General features: G+C 50.8%; 15 protein-coding genes across 15 annotated transcripts; 9 read left to right on the top strand and 6 right to left on the bottom strand.

Moving 5' to 3' along the window:
• Positions 1 to 209: 209 nt before the first annotated feature.
• OGAPHI_003312 (uncharacterized protein) lies at positions 210 to 1,283 on the bottom strand (the record flags this gene model as incomplete). The annotated part of the gene is made up of 1 exon (XM_046204277.1): positions 210 to 1,283. The coding sequence occupies one exon, from the start codon at positions 1,281 to 1,283 to the stop codon at positions 210 to 212; it is 1,074 nt and encodes a 357-aa protein (XP_046061819.1).
• Positions 556 to 1,212, top strand: OGAPHI_003313 (uncharacterized protein; the record flags this gene model as incomplete). The annotated part of the gene is made up of 1 exon (XM_046204278.1): positions 556 to 1,212. One exon carries the CDS (start codon positions 556 to 558, stop codon positions 1,210 to 1,212), a length of 657 nt encoding a protein of 218 aa, XP_046061820.1.
• A 114-nt stretch (positions 1,284 to 1,397) lies between the features above and the next one.
• Positions 1,398 to 3,902, top strand: OGAPHI_003310 (uncharacterized protein; the record flags this gene model as incomplete). Its single annotated transcript, XM_046204275.1, has 1 exon — positions 1,398 to 3,902. One exon carries the CDS (start codon positions 1,398 to 1,400, stop codon positions 3,900 to 3,902), a length of 2,505 nt encoding a protein of 834 aa, XP_046061817.1.
• On the bottom strand, positions 2,699 to 3,193 carry OGAPHI_003311 (uncharacterized protein; the record flags this gene model as incomplete). Its single annotated transcript, XM_046204276.1, has 1 exon — positions 2,699 to 3,193. One exon carries the CDS (start codon positions 3,191 to 3,193, stop codon positions 2,699 to 2,701), a length of 495 nt encoding a protein of 164 aa, XP_046061818.1.
• OGAPHI_003309 (uncharacterized protein) lies at positions 3,885 to 6,195 on the bottom strand (the record flags this gene model as incomplete). Its single annotated transcript, XM_046204274.1, has 3 exons — positions 3,885 to 5,042; positions 5,345 to 5,978; positions 6,098 to 6,195. The coding sequence occupies 3 exons, from the start codon at positions 6,193 to 6,195 to the stop codon at positions 3,885 to 3,887; spliced, it is 1,890 nt and encodes a 629-aa protein (XP_046061816.1).
• OGAPHI_003308 (uncharacterized protein) lies at positions 4,027 to 6,217 on the top strand (the record flags this gene model as incomplete). Its single annotated transcript, XM_046204273.1, has 3 exons — positions 4,027 to 4,209; positions 4,650 to 5,029; positions 5,209 to 6,217. The coding sequence occupies 3 exons, from the start codon at positions 4,027 to 4,029 to the stop codon at positions 6,215 to 6,217; spliced, it is 1,572 nt and encodes a 523-aa protein (XP_046061815.1).
• A 208-nt stretch (positions 6,218 to 6,425) lies between these two features.
• OGAPHI_003307 (uncharacterized protein) lies at positions 6,426 to 6,683 on the top strand (the record flags this gene model as incomplete). The annotated part of the gene is made up of 1 exon (XM_046204272.1): positions 6,426 to 6,683. The coding sequence occupies one exon, from the start codon at positions 6,426 to 6,428 to the stop codon at positions 6,681 to 6,683; it is 258 nt and encodes an 85-aa protein (XP_046061814.1).
• A 124-nt stretch (positions 6,684 to 6,807) lies between these two features.
• On the top strand, positions 6,808 to 8,067 carry OGAPHI_003306 (uncharacterized protein; the record flags this gene model as incomplete). The annotated part of the gene is made up of 1 exon (XM_046204271.1): positions 6,808 to 8,067. One exon carries the CDS (start codon positions 6,808 to 6,810, stop codon positions 8,065 to 8,067), a length of 1,260 nt encoding a protein of 419 aa, XP_046061813.1.
• Positions 8,068 to 8,102: 35 nt separating this feature from the next.
• OGAPHI_003305 (uncharacterized protein) lies at positions 8,103 to 8,807 on the top strand (the record flags this gene model as incomplete). The annotated part of the gene is made up of 1 exon (XM_046204270.1): positions 8,103 to 8,807. The coding sequence occupies one exon, from the start codon at positions 8,103 to 8,105 to the stop codon at positions 8,805 to 8,807; it is 705 nt and encodes a 234-aa protein (XP_046061812.1).
• Positions 8,345 to 10,944, bottom strand: OGAPHI_003302 (uncharacterized protein; the record flags this gene model as incomplete). The annotated part of the gene is made up of 3 exons (XM_046204267.1): positions 8,345 to 8,827; positions 8,921 to 9,377; positions 9,479 to 10,944. The coding sequence occupies 3 exons, from the start codon at positions 10,942 to 10,944 to the stop codon at positions 8,345 to 8,347; spliced, it is 2,406 nt and encodes an 801-aa protein (XP_046061809.1).
• On the top strand, positions 8,909 to 9,415 carry OGAPHI_003304 (uncharacterized protein; the record flags this gene model as incomplete). The annotated part of the gene is made up of 1 exon (XM_046204269.1): positions 8,909 to 9,415. The coding sequence occupies one exon, from the start codon at positions 8,909 to 8,911 to the stop codon at positions 9,413 to 9,415; it is 507 nt and encodes a 168-aa protein (XP_046061811.1).
• Positions 9,485 to 10,006, top strand: OGAPHI_003303 (uncharacterized protein; the record flags this gene model as incomplete). Its single annotated transcript, XM_046204268.1, has 1 exon — positions 9,485 to 10,006. The coding sequence occupies one exon, from the start codon at positions 9,485 to 9,487 to the stop codon at positions 10,004 to 10,006; it is 522 nt and encodes a 173-aa protein (XP_046061810.1).
• Positions 10,945 to 11,015: 71 nt separating the features above from the next.
• OGAPHI_003301 (uncharacterized protein) lies at positions 11,016 to 12,290 on the bottom strand (the record flags this gene model as incomplete). Its single annotated transcript, XM_046204266.1, has 1 exon — positions 11,016 to 12,290. The coding sequence occupies one exon, from the start codon at positions 12,288 to 12,290 to the stop codon at positions 11,016 to 11,018; it is 1,275 nt and encodes a 424-aa protein (XP_046061808.1).
• Positions 12,291 to 12,345: 55 nt separating this feature from the next.
• OGAPHI_003300 (uncharacterized protein) lies at positions 12,346 to 12,969 on the bottom strand (the record flags this gene model as incomplete). Its single annotated transcript, XM_046204265.1, has 1 exon — positions 12,346 to 12,969. The coding sequence occupies one exon, from the start codon at positions 12,967 to 12,969 to the stop codon at positions 12,346 to 12,348; it is 624 nt and encodes a 207-aa protein (XP_046061807.1).
• Positions 12,970 to 12,995: 26 nt separating this feature from the next.
• On the top strand, positions 12,996 to 13,718 carry OGAPHI_003299 (uncharacterized protein; the record flags this gene model as incomplete). Its single annotated transcript, XM_046204264.1, has 1 exon — positions 12,996 to 13,718. The coding sequence occupies one exon, from the start codon at positions 12,996 to 12,998 to the stop codon at positions 13,716 to 13,718; it is 723 nt and encodes a 240-aa protein (XP_046061806.1).
• Between the last annotated feature and the right edge of the window lie 19 nt (positions 13,719 to 13,737).

The following is a 13,737-nucleotide window of genomic DNA, read 5'->3' as shown; positions in this document are numbered from 1 at the left end:
TTCCCGGGCTGTGCACGCGGCAGGAGTGTAGAGAAGCTGGAAAATTTTCAGTGTTGAAATTATATACATGACATCTTCGAAGATCCACATAACTGTTTGGTGGTATGTTGATTCAAAGCGATGTCTAGAACAGAGGCCCGTTTATCCGTCAATAGCACGCAGATGATTGTGATTCTGGGTCGACGGAAACTCGGTACATCGTATATAATCTAGTCCACGGGGTCCACCTTGAGTCTGTCGAGTTTCTTGATTAACGAGTCGCTTGGAGAGACGCTCTGAACGAAATCGTGTAGACTGAGCGGCCGCAGGATGATTTTCTCGTCCGCGTTGATTGGCTTGCCGTTCTTCACGTTCTTGCGGATGTACTCTCTGGTGGAGTTAATTGCGGCGTTGCGACACAGTTCTTTAAGGTCGGACCCGCTTAGTCCCTGGGTGATTTGCACGAGCTTGTCGAGCTCGAAGTCGTAGCTGACGTCGTCTAGTAGTTTTTCCAAGATCTTGAGTCGTTGTTCGTCGTTTGGTAAACTGATGGAGAACCGTTTGGGCATTCTTCTCATGAACGCGGAGTCAATATCGTCTGGCCGGTTTGTGGCTCCCAAGATCAAAATTCTGCCCGAAGACGTGAGGCCGTCCCACAACGTCATGAACTCGGCTTTCAAAGTGGCGGTGATCTCGTGGTCCACAGAACTTCTTTCTCTAAGGAACGAGTCGATCTCGTCGATGAATATGATACAAGGTTGTAGTTTCGTTGCTAGCGAAAATAGAGCGTCCACAAGCTTGTTGGACTCGCCGTACCATTTGTCCATGATTGTAGACATTCTGATGGAGATGAAGTTGGCCTTGGATTTAGCAGCTAAAGCTTTGGCCAGCATGGTTTTTCCGCATCCCGGCGGACCGTACAAAAGAACTCCCTTTGGAGCTTGTAGAAGCGAGGCGTACTGGTCAAACAGCTCAGGACAAGTCAACGGCAGAATCACAGACTCTTGTAAATCGCTAATAATGTCGTCCAAACCACCCACGTCTTCAAAGGAAACACCGATCTCTTCTGGCGGAACCACGCTGTTCAGAATGACCTTCTCGTATTCGGACAACGTCAGGTTGAGTCCCGGGTTGGATCTCTTGAGTTTCTCCAGCGACAGCTTGGCTTTCTTCTTGTTCTCTTTAAGCGTTCTTGCCGGGCCTTCTTCTCCCATGATGTGGGTGAGCAGATAGAAAATGGACAGGGAGGCGCCCACAAAGAACACTGCGTCTGTGACCAGTTTCGGGTCGATTTTCTTGAACATTATGGTCGATTGCAACGGTGTGAGATTATCGGTTAGAATGTTTGCCACAAAGAAGCACAGCCAAGGGAAATTCTAATTAACAAGCACAGCCGTTAAAAAAATATTTCAGGTATAATGAAGAGGAACCGTCACGGAGTGAACATTCCAGGGGCCCTGCTGGACCAGATTTCCGAGAGCGGGCGGTACGAGAACGACAAGCGATTTGTGCGGGGGAAGCAGCGTGTGAGTCGGAAGGAGCGACGCAAGCAGCAGCGCGAGGAGAAGAAGAGACGACGAGACGGAGACGGCAGAGCAGAGGCCAAGCGGCCGCGCGTGGAGAAGAAGAAGAAGGAGGATGAGGTGGAGTCGGAGGGGGAAGAGGACGAGTTCGCTGGGTTTGAGGACGAGTTCTCAGGATTTGACGATGCAGAGCAGGCGGAGGAAGAGTCAGAGGAGGAAGAGTCAGAGGAGCAGGAGGACGAGCTGGACGACGAGCAGAAAGACGTCATGGCTCAGCTGATGAAGATGAAAGGAAAGAAACAGAGCAGCGGGTTCAAAGTCGTGAAGGAGGACGATCTCGAGGAGGACGCGTTGGAAGAGGACGAGTTGGAGAACGATCTGGAGAACGATCTGGATGAAGAGTCTTCCGAGAATGTCTCTGGAGACTCTTCTGACGACGAGTCCGAGAAGTACGATGATCCAGAGCAGTTCGATGCTCCTCCGGGCGACTATGCGGATGATATCGACTACTACGCTCGCAAGCTCGGAATCTCCAAGAAGAGCAGTCTGAAAAAGACGGGCGATGACGACATAGTTGGCGGACTTCTGGACGGACTCGAAATGGAAGAGGAGGAAGAGGAAGAAGACTCGTCTACTGAGTCGCTTGGCGACGAGGACAGAGAACTATTAGAGGAAATGGAAGGACTGCAGTCTTCTGACGAGGAGTCGGATTCGCAGCCTGCCGTGCGCGAAAACCCCTACGTTGCCCCCGTTGCTCCCGGCAAGTATGTTCCGCCAAGTCTTCGACGTAAGCTGCTCGAAAGCACCGATTCTGAGGAGATGCTGAAGATTACGCGGTCTGTGAAAGGTCCGTTCAACAGGTTGTCGGAGCCACAAGTGATGACGGTTGTCAACGAGCTGAACCAGCTGTACGCTGAGAACCCTCGGCAGATCGTGAACGAGGCCATCATCAAGGTAGTGTTTCAGTCTGTGCTTGTTTCGACGCCGATGCTGGACAGTTTCCTTGTGCTCTATGCTACGGCTATTGTTGCACTGTATGGACTCCAAGGAGTTGAGTTTGGAGCGTATGCGATTCAATCGTTGGTGGAGAAGTTGTGCGAGCTGATAGAGGCCGAGGAACAGTCGAAACAAGCCTCTAACCTGATAGGACTCATTGGCTTCTGCTACGAACTGAACCTTTTATCCTCGAGACTGGTTTACGACATAATTTTGGACAAGTTGATTTCCAACCCAACAGAGTTCAGAACCGAGCTGCTTCTCAAGCTGATCCGGTCCTGTGGATACAAACTAAGATCGGACGATCCAACTTCCTTAAAGGAAATCGTCCTTTTGCTCAACAAGAACGTTGCTGCCAACTCCAGCACCAGAGCACGGTTTTTGGTGGAGACCGTTTCCAATCTGAAAAACAACAAGCTGAAGAGCATCGAGTCGGAAGCAACTTCTGGTCTTGTTACCAGATGTAAGAAACAGCTCGGCCGGATCAGGTCGGGCGACCCGATCAAAGTTTCTCTCAACGACATAGAAAGCATCAAGGAGAAGGGTAAATGGTGGCTCGTTGGATCTGCATGGAAGGGCCAGGAAAACCAGGAACAACAGTACCAGGAATACTCCAAGTCTGTCACCGACGCGCTGGACAGCTCCGAGCCCAACTGGCTCGAGCTCGCCAAACAGCACCGCATGAACACCGACATTAGACGTGCGATATTCGTTTCGATTATGTCAGCAACCGATTACATGGATGCGTTTGCCAAGCTGGAGAAGCTGGGGCTGCGAAAGACCCAGCAGCGCGAGATTCCGCGGATCTTGATGCATTGTGTTTCTATAGAGACCGCGTTCAACCCGTACTATGCGTTTTTGGCCAAGAAGCTGTGCCAGGACCACGGAATGCGCAAGACGCTCCAGTTCAATCTCTGGGATCTGTTGAAAGAGCTGGAGGGGGAGGACGAGGACGACACAAGCGACCTTGATGATGACCAGAAGTTGCGCCGGATTCTGAATCTGGGGCGGCTTTACGGCCATTTGGTTGGTGAAGGGTCGATTCCGTTGAACGTGCTACGTACTGTCAATTTCCTCACGGCAACCGAAGACACCAGACTTTTCGTGGAGATCTTCATGATAACGTTCCTGGACGTGGTGGCCAAGTTGTCTGAGGAGAAGATGTTTGGCGGAGGAGACCGCAAATTGAAGACAGAGGACATGAAATACACCCAAAAGACACTTGTTGAACGGCTGAGCAAGTGCAAAGAACAGCCAACTCTGTTGAAAGGACTGTCATACTTCCTACAGGAAAAGATCAGAAATAGCAGTTTGATTAAGGGCAAGAAGCAGAAGGCTAGAGTGCAGTGGGGTGTGGATTCCATGGCTGATATCACAGGCGATATATTATCGCAATTCGTCTGAGTCTGTGTGGAAGAGCAGATGTGAGTTGACTCTTGACAAATGGCTAGACCTCATTCCTTCATGGTCATCCACAGGGTACCAGAATCCCCAGAACCAGTCCAGAAACCTGTATTTAAGTGTCGAGATGGTGGACAGTTGGCCAGAGACCGGTGTTTCAGGCTCGACTTTCCGAGGCTTGATAGCTCTGTATATTCTGCGGAAAACGTTAGCTTTAGATTTGGGTTCCTTGAACCGTTGTATCACTGGCTCGTCCAGACTGATGGTGGTGAGCGAGCCGAGTTCTGCGTCGATTTCGCAAACCTCCACGGTTCCGTCGTTCTCGAAAATCTGCACCCAGTCCGGGTTCTTTTGGTTTTTGAGATACTGTTCGCGCGCAAGATAGTATCTATAACAATTGGGGTCTGTTTCCGGATCGTGTGCTGAGACGTGCACCACGGTAGCGGGCTCAGAGCTGAGCGATTTCTTGACGATACTCAGTCCGCGGTCCAAAATGTACTCGCCCTTTTCCGTGCTATCGTCTGGTCTCCAGCGGTCGTACAGCTGCAATACAGTATTCAGGAAGTCTCCCTGGGATGGACTCGACGGTGCGTGTTTTGTGGTGATCGATTCCAGCTCGTCCAGTGCAATCCTCGCCGTGAAAGATCGCAGACAAGCATAGAAAAAATCGTCCATTGCCGTGTTGGAGTATCTGGGAGGCTCAACGTTCTGCAACCATTCCAAGATCTGGGCATAACTGGACTGCGGTAGCGTTTCCAAAACAACCTGGATCGTACTTGTGACCAGCGCAAGTCCTTCGTGCTCCGTTTCGGTGAAATTATGAATTCTGGTCCACAAACAGGACAACAAACTGAGTGTCATATCGGTAGAGATCACCTCGGGACCTCCCTTTCTACTTTGCATGTAGGAGGTGTTGTAGAACCAGCAGATGATGTCACAGGCGCTCTCCAACGACTCCCTGTCGGTCTCGTTCACATAGTTCTCCAACCCAGGAATCACCAGCTTGTCCAGAACGTGCACCAGGCGGTCGAACACAGTCTGGAGAAACGCCGGGGTATTTTCGTTAAGCTTGAGTTGTTCCTTGAACTGGACAAGCGCCGAGTCGAGGTCGTCATAGGGCAGCTCCAGCAGTAGTTTGTCGAGCTCGCCGACGTTCATAAGGTAGCAATTAGTTAGCGGTGGTAAGAAATAATGTTCTGCTGGCTGTCTCCCTTTTTTAGGCAAGGGGCCGGGGAAAGGATCAAAAAAAACATAAGAACATCACGTGACTTTCAGATGGTTTCCGCACCCTCCTAAAATTTTTCAAAAGTCAAAATCCAACCGGTGCAAGAATATTATCTCAACTAGCTTTAAAAAGCCTAACGTTAAAACAGAACGAAATGGGAGCTACTAAGGACAAGAAGGTCGAATATTTCTCTAAGCTCAAGCAGCTGCTTGAGGAGTACAAGTCTGTCTTCATCGTTGGTGTCGACAACGTCTCTTCTCAGCAAATGCACGAGATTAGAAAGGCCCTTAGACAGGACGCTGTTGTCCTTATGGGTAAGAACACCATGGTTAGAAGAGCCCTTAGAGGATTCATCGCCGAGAACCCAGACTTTGACAAGTTGATGCCATTTGTCAGAGGTAATGTTGGTTTCATCTTCACCAACTCCGACCTCAAGTCTATCAGAAACGTCATCTTGGACAACAAGGTTGCCGCTCCAGCCAGAGCCGGTGCCATTGCTCCAGCTGACGTTTACGTCCCAGCTGGTAACACCGGTATGGAGCCAGGTAAGACCTCTTTCTTCCAGGCTTTGGGTGTTCCAACCAAGATTGCCAGAGGTACCATTGAAATTACCTCCGACGTTAAGATCTTGACCAAGGACCAAAAGGTCGGACCTTCCGAGGCTTCTTTGTTGAACATGTTGAACATCTCTCCGTTCACCTACGGTTTGACTGTTGTTCAGGTTTACGACGATGGCCAGGTGTTCCCATCTTCCATCTTGGACATCACCGATGACGAGTTGGTCAAGCACTTCGTGTCTGCCATCTCCACCATCACCCAGATCTCCCTTGCTTCTGGCTACCCAACCGTCCCAGCTGTGTCTCACCAGATTGTCAACACTTACAAGAACATCCTTGCTCTTTCTGTTGCTACCGAGTACACTTTCGAGGGATCTGAGGCCATCAAGGACAGAATCGCCAACCCAGAGGCTTACGCTGCTGCTGCTCCAGCTGCTGCTGCTGCTTCTTCCGCTCCAGCTGAGGAGGCTACTGCTGCTGCTGCTGAAGACGACGAGGAGAGCGACGACGACATGGGCTTTGACTTGTTCGGTTAATTTATAGTGTTAAAACTTTTTACCCGGCTCCTCCTAAAATTGTAACATTGTTTTCCCAGCCAATAATTTTTGGTGGAGAAGTTATACAAAGAGATACGCAATCTCACTTTGAAGCGAATCTTTACGGTGGAATCCTACTCAATTCATCAACACAACTCCGATCGACACCTCAGCTACACTACCACAGCGCAATTCGACTTCTAAAACCATGTTTGCCGTGATCCAAAAGAGACTTCAATCAACAGTGGCGACCCCAGTCAGAAGACCAAACACCTCGTTGCGGGGAGTGTTGCTGGGTTTTTTCACCGGCGTTTCGATCACCGGATTCGGCGCCTACTACTACTTGCTCGACGAGTACAAGGCCTCTTCAGATGCCGTCGTTTCCGACGTGCTTTTGCTACAAAAGAGTATCAGAAAATTGGAGGGTCATGTGCGCACCCTTGAAGACTCTTTAGAGAAAAAATAGTCCACAAACACCATTTCCATCCACCATTCCGTTTCTCCAGTGTATACATACGAGATCATTGAATATTGTTGAATATCATTCAGTCCAAGTAGTGTAATTTTTTCCACAGCCTTATAATTTTTCCATGTCTTCGGAGACGATTCGCAGATGTCCCTTTGTGATGCCCAACAAGGGCCGTGCGTGCGGGGTCCAGCTCCGTAGCGACACGCCTTTCTGTTACAACCACATGCCGGGCGGCGAGTCCTTTTCCAAGGTGAAAAACGGTAAAACTATCACCAGAGTGCCATGTCCTTTGGATCCGTCGCACACCGTTTGGTCCGACAAACTGGCCCGCCACACGAAAACGTGCAACGCGTTGAAGAAACGACAGGAGTTCGAGCGTAACCAGCGCGAGTTCCCGTGGCTGGTGGAAAATTTCAACGTCCAGGATGAACCTGCTCTTAGCAACAAGCCTATGGACTATGCCGAGTTTGCACAGTTCATTCAGCGGTTCGACCGTCAGTTTACTTCTTTGGAGCTGCCTCCACTTGAAACAAATCAGATCGACTACAAGCACGGCCTGGAAGACCGGTTGAGCGAGCTCAGCAACAAGAAGCACGTTACGCAACAGTCGTCGCTTATCGGCCATCTGGCCCACGAGAAGCTTCTTGGTGAAAACGCCGTGTATGTGGAGTTTGGATGCGGCCGGGGAGAGTTTTCGCGGTATCTTCTTAGTGCGTTGGAGGCCGATCCAGAGGTGGTTGCAAAAAACGACCAGTTTCTGCTTATCGACCGCCAGTCGCCGCGAATGAAGTTCGACATGAAAATGAAGAACGAGTCGCATGTCGCAGGACTAGAGGTCACGCGGTTCAAGTCAGACATCAAAGATCTGGATCTCGCAGCAGCAGTTAAACAGCTCCCGTCTCCAGGTAAGGTGGTGGGGATATCCAAACATTTGTGCGGAACGGCAACTGATCTGACGTTGCGGTGTCTGATCAACGCTGTTCGCGACGACAAGTTCCAGTTCGGAGCGTTTCTCGTGGCAATGTGCTGTCGTCACGCGTGTAAGTACAATTGGCTGCTCCCTGAGTCGAGAGAGTATCTGCAAGAAAAGTTCGGGATCAACGCCCAGGAATTTCTGTATCTTTCCAAGATGGCATGTTGGACCACGAACGGTGTGCGGCCGGGGCTCTCGTCCTCAGACGGCCAGGACCACTTCTCCAAGCTGAATCTCCAGGAACGGACTCGCATCGGCTACCAGGCCCGTCGCGCTATTGACGAGAGCCGTGTGCACGCGATGCGCCAGCGCGGCTACTCCGTGGCCCTGTTCAACTACGTCACCTCCGACGTAAGCATCGAAAACAGCTGCATGCTGGTGCGGCCGCTGGTCCCCGAGCCCCAGTAATAGGGCTGTGCACGTAGAAAAAAGTTAATAAAAAAATGCTCTCTGGCCAACACGCCCTGATCGCGGGGGGAACAGGCGGGATCGGGTACGCAATTGCACACAAACTGGGTCTCCACGGGTGCCGGGTGACGATCTTGTCGCGGGACCTGCGTCGTCTGAACGCGCGCATCGATGAACTCAACCAGGAGTTCCCCCGCTCAGACAAGCATTACGGAATAACCTACGACCTGCTCAGACCACAGTCGCTCGAACGCAGAATCAGAAAACACCTGCCCAACTACAAAAAGATCAACATCCTGGTCAACTGTGCCGGGATCTCGCAAAACTCGCTGCTGCCGTCCACGTCGTCGGAACAGGTGGTGGACATTCTGAACGTGAACCTGCTTTCCCCGGCTGTGCTGTGCAGGTTGTTTTCGCGCACAATGACACGGCTCCCCAACGCCAGCATCATCAACGTCTCGTCTGTGCTGGCAACAGACACGGTTCCAGGAACATCTGTGTACAGCGCGTCCAAAGCAGGACTCAACAAGCTCACCAGAAACCTGGCTGTGGAGCTGGCTCCCAAAAACGTGCGGGTCAACGCACTAATGCCCAGTTTGGTGGCAGAAACCAAGATCGGCCAGTCTGTGAACAGAGACTTGTTCAAAGGACGCGAGATTTCTGCCGACGAAGTGGCGGACCACGTGCTCGCGTTGGTTCTGGACCCTACAACCACGGGCCAGTGCATCCGCATCGAATGAAGCAAAACATCCAAACCTTGCTGACGTCAGCAGTATCTCCCACCAGCATCGTGCATTGATGAAAATTTTTTTTCACCTTGTTAATTATCTCCCTGTTTATAATGATTATCTACAAAGACGTGATTTCTGGTGATGAGTTGCTTTCCGACGCTTACGACGTCAAGGAAGTCGACGGAGCTATCTACGAGGCCGACTGCCAGATGGTTCAGGTGAAGTCTGGTGCCGATATTGACATTGGTGCCAACCCTTCTGCTGAGGACGGTGGTGAGGACGTTGAGGACGGTGTCGAGACCGTCAACAACGTTGTGTACTCCTTCAGACTGCAACAGACCCAGTTCGACAAGAAATCCTTCTTGACCTACATCAAGGGCTACATGAAGAAGGTGAAGGCCCACTTGGCCGAGAATGCCCCAGACCAGGTTGAGGCTTTCGAGAAAGGTGCTACTGCCTACGTCAAGAAGGTTGTTGGTTCTTTCAAGGACTGGGAATTCTTCACCGGTGAGTCTATGGATCCAGATGCCATGATCGTCTTGCTCAACTACAGAGAGGACGGTGTGACTCCATTCGTTGCTATTTGGAAGCACGGTGTCAACGAGGAGAAGATCTAAGTATATGCTAATGCATTTTAGTCGTTGCGATACATAATTCACTCTGTAATTGTAGCCAGATACTGTTGCATGTCTGTTTTCGTCTTGGACGGGTTATCCAGCTGCCATGACAGCAGTTTCTCGTTCACTCGAGAGAGCCAGGGGCCTGGTTTCTTGTTGGCCAGTTGGGCCACCTCTTTGCCGTTCAGCAGCAGCTTGATCAGATGTGCCTGTGTGAGGTTCTCCTTTTCCACGTGCTGGACAAACTCGGCCGCGTCGCGCACAGCAGACTCGCCAGAGCCCTGCAGAAGTTCCACGGCCAGATACGTCAGCAGCATCAATGGCCATTCTTCTTTGTACGGAATCAGCAGCGTTTTAGCAACGGTGGCCCGCGACGCCGTCTTCCAGCCGCCAAATGTACTCTTATACGTCTCCAGCGACGAGCAGCACAGCCCCACCAGATCGGTGATTTTCACCTGCATCCGCAACGCTGTCTGTGCAACACGGCCTGCAACCGGTATCGTGGTCTTCTTGATGGTGACCGTCTCGTTTCCCCATGGATACAGTATTAGGTTGAGGAACAGGGACTGTTTGCTGATCTCCGACGAGTAAACCTGCTGGAGTAGCGGTCCCAGCTGCGACTGGTTCTTCACCGCTGTCTCTATCTGTGGATACTTTTCCACCAGCTCGCTTAAAGCCTTTCTGGTGAGCTGATTACCTGTCTCAAATCCATCGTCCTCACAGTCAAATAGCTGGTAGAACCCAACATCGTCAATCAGACGCAGTCCGTAGACAGGATGGTCGCCCATGATGATCTTCTTGAACTCGACGTTGATCCGCTCTCTGCTAATCTTCTCGCGTAGTTTCTGCTTGATATCCGCCGACCGCATCGCGTCCATCGTCTTTTCCTCGATGGTGAACTTGTACGTAGCAGCAAACCTGATCAGCCGCAAACACCGCAACGGGTCGTCCAGAAACGTCTTGACCGGGTCCAACGGCGTGCGCAGAACTCCCTGCTGCAGGTCCTGTAGCCCCCGGCCCGTCAGATCTTCCACCTGGCCCGTAGTTAGGTTGTAGAACAGCGAGTTCAGCGTCGCGTCCCGCCGGAAAGCGTCCTCCTCGGGCGTGCCGACCTCGATTTCCGGAATCCGCGAGTTGTCTGCATACTTCTCCGACCGCAGGTTCACAAAGTCGATCGACCACCCAAACAGTTTCGTCGTACATGTCTCCAAATGCTTACTCTTCTCCGGGTTCTTCTCGATCTTGTACATGCTGGTATTGGTGTTCTCGCCCTTCTCCCGACGGATGTACTCCTGAAGGCTCGTCACAAAGTCTACCCCAGACAAATGGTCGATTCCAATGTCGATGTCGTGCGACTCTCGGCCCAACAGCTTGTCTCTGACCCATCCTCCGGTGATTCGAAGTTGCAACGGCTTCTGCACGTCAGACACCCGCGTGGAGTTGAAATACCGCGTGTACTCGTTCAACAGATCAACTATCTGGGTCTCAACCTTGTTCAGCTGGATTTGCGGCACAATAGAACTACTCATCTGTCGTAAAAGTTGCACTCTGCTAAACATACAAGAAAAAAAATATTCACGGCAGTGCTGATGTATATTACTTAGTCAAACTTCATCTTCTTGCCCTGGAACTTGACGTTTTTCAGCGCCTCTTCGGCCTTCCGCTTGGCCTCCCACGACGGATGCATGGCCTCTGGGTTTGTGTGTTTTTTCACGGGCTTAGCAGCCTCCTTCTCGGCCAGCAACCTCTGCTTCTCTGCACGCTTCCGCACCCGCTCCTCGTACGCCAGCTGCTGCTGCTCGCGCTCAGACCGCACCCGCTCCTGCTGCTTCTTCACGTGGTTCGCACTCTTGCCGTACTTCTTCTCCCAGATCTTCTGCCGGGCCCGCTGGCCACGCCGGTTCTTGCGCTCCTTGTTTGCCTGCTTCATGTCCTTGTCGGCCTTCTCCAGCTCGTCTTCCTCCTCGTCGCCCGAGTAGTACCCGCCAACCAGCTCCGGAACCTGCACCCCGCTGAAGAAGTCGTCGTTGCCCAGCTTCTTGCGTTCCTCCTTCACCGTCTCGTAGTCCACGTCGCTCTCTGCGCTCGGCTCCTCGTCCGTGACCTCGTTGTAGTCCACGCCCTGCTCGATCTCGCCGTCGCTCTCGTCCGACGAGCCAGCAACCATCGACTTGTACGAAGAGTAAATACTGTCCAGCTTCTCGGAGTCGCTCTGCTCTTCACCTTCAGACCCGGTCTCGCTTTCGCTTTCGCTTTCACTTTCACTTTCGCTTTCACTCTCAGTCTCAATCTTAGCCTCGCTCTTCACAACCTCCCTCTCCTTGCGCTCCTTCTTCACGCCCAGAATCAGCTTGAAGTTGGCCTCCGTCTGCTGTATCACCTCCCTCACTGTGTTTTTATTGAATAGCTTGGAAACCAAATTGTTCATCTCGCCCGCCAACTGCCGTTCGCGAAGCTGCTCGCGCTCCTGCCAGAACTCCTCCGAGGGAACCTCGCGATTCTCCTCCGCATGGAAGATCTTGCTGCCGAGTTTCCCCAGCTTCTGTTTGATCACTGTCTCTAGTTCTTTGTCCAACTGCTCATACAAGGCCGTCTCTTTCGAAGAAACGGTCTTCGTCTTCAACACCTGCTTCACCGTCCCGCGCAACAGCCGCTCCAGCTTCGAAAACGCAAAATGGTACTTGCGCTCAAACAGCTGCCGTTTGAGCTGTTTGATCATTGCCAATGCCTCGGCTCTAGGAAGCGTCAAAAGCTTGAAATGACTGCTGTTTTTCGACTTTACCAACTTCCGCGAAATCTCGAACCGCGGAGGATCAATCTGCTTGTGCTTATACTGCAAAAGATCGAGTTTCCCAATGATATTCTCCTTCACCATGGTTGAAGAAAAAATCACTAAAAAATTATTATTTGCACAGCCAGCAACAGGCCTCTTAGTAGCCCTTTTTGGTAAGTTTGTCGATATCTGGCTTGAACGAGTCCAATTGTTTCAAATATCCCTGAATAGCCTTGATGGCCTGCTTGCGTTGAAGACGAAGGTCTTGATTCTCGTGGATCTCCACCGAGTCCAGTTTCATCAACAGTTTCAACAGGTTCTCGTTGAAGTACAAGTATTGGTACTCCAACTTCTCTTTGTAGGAAACCTGGGGTGGTGCTTGTTTCTTTGCGGTCTTCTTCTTGCCCTTTTTCTTTGATGGTTCTGGCGCGGCCAATAAAACCTTTAATTGCTCGAGATACTCGTCAATAGCCGGAACGTAGTTAGTGTTGAAATCGGCCAAAATCTGCTCGATCTGGGTCTTGGACACCTCCTGTGGGTTGACAACAACCGGTTGTTGTTTCTTGGTCTTTTTCCCGGACTTTTTCGTCTTCTTCGTCTTTGTGGGACTCAACGCTTGTTTCAAGACAAGCGCTCCCGTCAGTCCCAAGACGCCGTAAACAAACAGATTCTCGTTGGTTCTAACTGTTTGCAACGCATTCTTCACGTTTGGGTTGTTCAAAACGTCCTGAATAACAGGATGCTCAATTAGCGGAGTGATGTATTGCTGAAGATGGTTCATTGAAAAACTAAACAAATTTATTTTTAATGAATATTGATAGAAGAAGAAACCTGGGCCCTGCCAACGTCAAGCCGCTGGTTTTCGCCGAGTCTGCGCCCGCCAAACAGGACCCAGATACCAGGGTGTTTTTGGAAACAGGTCTTATTCAGAACTGCAACGGGTCCTCGTACTTGGAGAATGACAAAACCATCATCATCACCTCTGTTTATGGTCCCCGGCCAAACTTCACCAGATCGTTCAACGACCAGGCCAACTTGAAGATTAACGTTGAACTGTCCAAGTTCTTGCCTCTGGACAACTTTAAAGATAACCAGAAGAATATTGTTCCCGACAAAGACAGACTGGTATCTTCTTTGGAGTCGTTTCTGTTGTCTAACTACCAGAGTCTAATTTTGCTTCAAAACTACCCAAAGTCGTCTATTGAGATCTTTGTGCAAGTGGTGGCGCTTAACCCTACCCACTCGCTGCTCTACACTCTGAAAAATATCCTAAACAGTGTGAGTGTCGCTTTGGTTGACTCTGGCCTAAATATTAAAGCTATTGCCTGTTCAGGGTATTCTGGGTCCGACAGCCACGAGACCGTGGTCAACTTTGCCGCCAAAGACGAGATTCTCGGAATATGGAGCGATTTCCAGGACTTTGACTCTACGTTCGACCAGTCGATAGATGCCTGTGAAAACGATTCCGCCCAGCTACGGAAAGAAATCAACGGATACTTGCTCAAAAAAGCTACAAAGAACGCTTCATAACGTCATTTCATATATTGGT

Source organism: Ogataea philodendri (assembly GCF_020536065.1).
Source record: "Ogataea philodendri strain CBS6075 chromosome Unknown scaffold16, whole genome shotgun sequence".
NCBI classification, from domain to species: domain Eukaryota; kingdom Fungi; phylum Ascomycota; class Pichiomycetes; order Pichiales; family Pichiaceae; genus Ogataea; species Ogataea philodendri.
This window is presented reverse-complemented; position numbering and strand designations above follow the sequence as displayed.